We start from the raw sequence: 4,753 nt of genomic DNA, 5'->3' as shown, positions 1-4,753 counted from the left end.
GTGTAGGAGTTGTGAAAAGATGTGAGAGTTAAGAGAAACAGTTTCTGAGAGGATCGAAAATCGATTCGAGCGAGAGTTATAGTATCGTTAGTCTCTTTTAACTGGAGTTTTGTTTGTTTCTAAAGAAAAAAATTGTACTTTCGATTTGAAAAATAAAAAACGATAATTAATAAAAGACACAGAGGGTTAAAAAGTTACTACTATATTATCGTTATTTTATTATCAAATCCACATTTTATTATCTTAGTTTCGCATTTTCCGTAAAATAGTCGTTTGTTTCACGTTTCATATTTCTTATAAAATCTTTCTGAAATATTTTGATACTCGACATCGTCACCCTCCGTGTTTAATTTTTCCCATCGAATGCACGTCCTTAGGCAGGAAATTTTAGGTCACTGCGTGTACTGAATTCCTAAATTACACCGCAGAAATGAAACGCACCATGCAAATGAATCTGAATTACAAGCTCGACGATGAAACATTTTTCCGGGAGCGCGTTCAAAGGGGAGTTTCGAAGCTTCGTTTGCTCGCTAGGTATAAAGAGTTTAAAATGGGCGGTATTAAACAAAATGCTGACGCGTTGAGAAAGTGACGTACTCTCCTGGAGGCAAAATGTTCGAAGACGAGGGTGAACCAGGTGTGGGTTTATGCAAGACAAGCATTCCGCTGCATAATTTCAGTCTTAAAGTGCACTTTATTAAAATAACAACCACAAAGTTGCGACAGTCGGAATAGGATCGATTCGAAAGACACACGTTCATCGCAAGAACACGCGTGTTATTCCTAATCGCAAATATAAAAATTTGTATTATTTCTTTCTTTTTTCGTTGTAAGTTATTATCGCTTATTAAATGCAATTATATCACACTTACTTGGGCATTAGCTCTATCTAATCATCTTTGGTATCAAAAAATAAATAATTCTTACTCCGAGGATTTTTGTATTCAAAGATTTCCAAATATTTTAAATTTATCAAAATCGATGGCTTCCAAAAAGTTTCGATGCGTTTGAGTCGTCATAGGCACCGCGATTCGACTGTCTAATTTTATATTTAACTTTTGCTCCATACTGAAGGCGAACTTTGATATATTCTCTTTGTTCATGTCGTCCGTGACGTGTTTACATTTCTTCGTCCGCCTTTGCCGCTTAATTTTGCCTGGAACAATCTCCTTCGCTAAATTCGTTTTGTTGTGGTCGGTATTATCGTTTTGATCCCACAAAGGAGTGTCGAATTCGTGCACGCTCGATCTGAATCGGTGCAAAATAAGCTTCTTCGTCGGCAACTCGAGCGAAAAGGAGGAAACAGACGAACCGGAAACTTTCGTTCGAACATTGTCCACACCGTTCGTGCACTCCGTTTTTTCGATATTTTGCTGCGACGAGATAGCGATCTTCACAGTTTGCTTCTTGTCCTGCTCCTTTGGTTTCTCGTCTGCTTTCTCGTTTACTTTGCCTGGCTGTTTCGCAGAGGAGGACAATTGCTTCAAAAGAGATTTCAATCGATGATCGGTGAGAAAACTTATCAGAGGTATGTTCTCTATGTCGAACTCGTTGCAGCTCACTGAATACTCCAAGCTGACTTTCGTCTGCATCCGATCCTTCACGCAAATTCTGCTCGATCTCAATTGCCTGTCGCACGAGTTGTCAACTTGCTTCTTATGCCTCGGTGCAGAATCTTTTCGATAATCGATCGGTAGCAGTTCGTTGATGATTTTGTACTTGGTTCTCGAGATGATCGCGTAGGGCCTTTTCGAAGGATGAAATTGCTCGCAATGAACATAATAATCACCTTTGGTGAAGAAACTCTTACCTGCGTGAAGAAGAACGATTTTCTTTAGTTTCGAAAACGATCATGTTTCGGACGGCTAGAGTTAATAAGTTGATAGGATATACGAGAGTTCAATCATCTCGGTTCTCTTACGCAATAATTTACCGATTAATAATATCAATGATGATTAATGACTCGACGAATCGATTATTTATGAAGCTATGGCTGGTTTATTACCTAACTTGTTGCTGTTACAGTTTCCAAGAGAATTTACTAATACTGGTAGCTTTTAACTCGTGATTTGTCAAATTTCACTAGTTAACTAGTTAATTTCTAGTTAACAATACCGTGGATCGATAGAAACGAATGTTAAAACGTTTCCCGACAATGAGTGCTAAGGATTAACGCATAGAGGCGAAACAGATACGAAAACAGATTTTACATGTCACAAAGTAAAGTTTTAAAATCTACAAATTAAACTAAAGAGTTTCATTTTGGGAGATAACTTGTTGGAGCACGTTGTGTGAGGTCGCAACGAATTGATCTACCGCAGTGAAATCATACGCAGAAATTGACATCAGAACACATTGATATTCTTATTGGAAAGTGCCCCAGAAGCAGAAGTTAAAGGATGGCGGTTTTATCGGACGAACAACCAAGAATGCGTCATAACACTATCTCCGACGCGGAGGATCGTTCGGTTTATTTAGAGCGTTGCGTATAATCGAGTCGATCTCGGAAATATTAGACGGAGCCCGCGTATTTATTAAACGATCTGTTCTGTCGATCTTCTAGCGTGCTTATTGTGTATCTTCTCCTTGATACTTTTGCTATTTTGTCTAATAACAATGTATGCAAACCAAAGTATTAAATAAATAAAACGCTCTTATAGAAGAATACAGTGACATCACCGATGTTGATATCCGACGATACGTATAGCAGAAATTTTTTTAACGATTAGCAGATAATAAATAAACTAAAGAAACGCTTAATCATCTCTTAAGAAGCTAGCGGCTATTTTCTATTTATACGTATTAACCATGAAATCTCTCATGAACTTAGGTCACGTAAATAAATACAAAAGACGACGAGTATAGACGTCAAACGCACTGAAACAAAGGTTTTGTTCAACACGTACACTCGCCGAACCAGAGTTTTTGTTTGAGACTAGTTTTTGTTAGATTAGGAAATTTTTTTGGAGAGTGTATAGTTACCGCAACAAATGTTTAACTTTTCCCTTGAATGGATCCTTTCTTTGTGACGTTGCATGTTATAGTATCGACTACTTTCGTATTGGCAACAGTTGCAAGTATATATCGTCCGCTGTTTTTCCTTTTTTCGTGTTTTTCGTTCTCTTAATGCAGGAGCTTTGTCCCCGTTCTGGTAACTACAATCGTATATTAGTTATCACGTGTAATATTTCCAGATAGAAAGTGCGAGAACTTCACAGTAATATAATTTCGTGATACGGAAATTATGTAAAGCGGGAAAGATCAATAATCGGAATATTAACCGAATTTGTGAATTCGGGTAAAATCAAGAACACGTAGGATTATCTTTATTTTCGAATAAACTGCCGTAAATTATGCGAACACGTGTGCCAATATCTCTTACAAATTGTGGAAACTTTCCTTTTCATTAAAATTTATCGACTCCGTTATCTTAGATCACATGACGTAAAATATATGTACAATCGAAATACGTAACCGATTGTTCACCGATCGTAACATTCGCAGTAACAAAGACCAAATGTAGCAAAAGGTAGTCTGCAAGCAGATTTCTATTAATCGGCTCGATAACGCGAACTCTATTCGAATAAGCAGACGGTAGTTTCGATCAAATCCGCGAAATGATCATAAATTAACATAAAATAAAAAGAGGATGGTAACAATTCTTACACGTTGTCGATCTCTTCGTATATTTTCATTGTGAAAACTTGAAAAAGACGTAGAGAAGTCACGAATATGTGTTATACTACTGCCACTCGAAATCCGAACGATGCTCTTCGCGAACGTGCCAATGACGAACTGAAGCGGTGCTAAGAAAGTTCAAAGGGAAGGATCGTTTGACAGTATCGATGCCGAACTCACGGTCAAAAGGCGGTATCTCTCTCCTCTCTTCCCCTCTGTTCCTCGTGGTTTGTTTCGTCTTGGACCAATCTAAAATTATCGACAGTTTTTTGTCACCAAGCTAACTGAAATAGTAGCAAAAACAGTTTGGATCGTTGTTGATCTTTTTACGGTAATCCTTGTGAATCTTTGCGATGACTTTTTTAATCCACGAGAAATTCTTCAAATACATATTTTCTACGATTTACACGGAAAATATTAATAATTTATATTAATCGGCGGAAGTTTTGAAATAATTTTGGTCGCAAGACTTTTTCATTCATTGGAACAGATAGAAACGCGAGATACGCGAACGATAGAAATTTGCTTACGGAAGAAACGCAGCAGGAAATTTCTATTTGCATTTCGATAACACTGAATTTTCGATGTATCGGTAATGTACATTCCCGAAACACTTTCAGTGTCGTTCGGTCAGGAGACGCTATGCATTTTAAGTGGTAGCTATCGGTTAAGAAGCTGCACAGAACGAATTTCGATAGGACAGCGCGACGCTCGAATAATAATCAACGTTAATTGTAGACGTGCGTAATGGTCTCCAGTTTCTATAACGTGCTTACGAATAGTTTGTCTGCTTTTTAGGAATCGCAAATGAATTCAATTTGCTTTTACTATCCTTTAAGGCATAGTTCTCGTGAACAATTGAAAATTTAGAAACTATTCCGTGTACGTACGAGTTTAAGCTCAGATGTTTGAAGAATATTCTACTTCTTTGATATTATCTTACGATAAAATTGCTAATCTCATTCCTAAAAAATTGTTCAAACAAAAATTGCTGCCGTAATTTAATTTTCTGCTCTGCTTTTAGCCAAAATTCAAAATATGGAAATTTTATGACTAGCTTTTTAATATTTTGCAT

The 4,753-nt window shown here is 37.1% G+C and overlaps 1 protein-coding gene across 1 annotated transcript; it reads right to left on the bottom strand.

The window, feature by feature from the left end:
- Window positions 1-321: 321 nt before the first annotated feature.
- Window positions 322-3,731, bottom strand: LOC117216543. The gene is made up of 3 exons (XM_033463307.1): window positions 3,667-3,731; window positions 2,983-3,155; window positions 322-1,810 (listed from the first exon to the last, which is right to left on the bottom strand). Exons 1-3 carry the CDS (start codon window positions 3,693-3,695, stop codon window positions 945-947), a joined length of 1,068 nt encoding a protein of 355 aa, XP_033319198.1. The 5' UTR covers window positions 3,696-3,731; the 3' UTR covers window positions 322-944.
- Window positions 3,732-4,753: the final 1,022 nt, after the last annotated feature.

The sequence above is a fragment of the Bombus bifarius genome, unplaced genomic scaffold, assembly GCF_011952205.1.
Source record: "Bombus bifarius isolate JDL3187 unplaced genomic scaffold, Bbif_JDL3187 scf7180000010271, whole genome shotgun sequence".
Classification (NCBI taxonomy): Eukaryota; Metazoa; Arthropoda; class Insecta; order Hymenoptera; family Apidae; genus Bombus; species Bombus bifarius.
The sequence above is the reverse complement of the archived record's forward strand: the minus strand, read 5'-3'. Positions and strand labels throughout refer to the sequence as shown.

Excerpts from the sequence above, each read along its gene's own strand:
- LOC117216543 (XM_033463307.1), bottom strand. The coding sequence starts at position 3,695 with ATGAAAATATACGAAGAGATCGACAACGT. Across the intron at positions 3,156-3,666 it reads TACGAAGAGATCGACAACGT|TTACCAGAACGGGGACAAAG; the intron begins GTAAGAATTGTT and ends ATACGATTGTAG. Across the intron at positions 1,811-2,982 it reads AAAGTTAAACATTTGTTGCG|GTAAGAGTTTCTTCACCAAA; the intron begins GTAACTATACAC and ends TTCTTCACGCAG.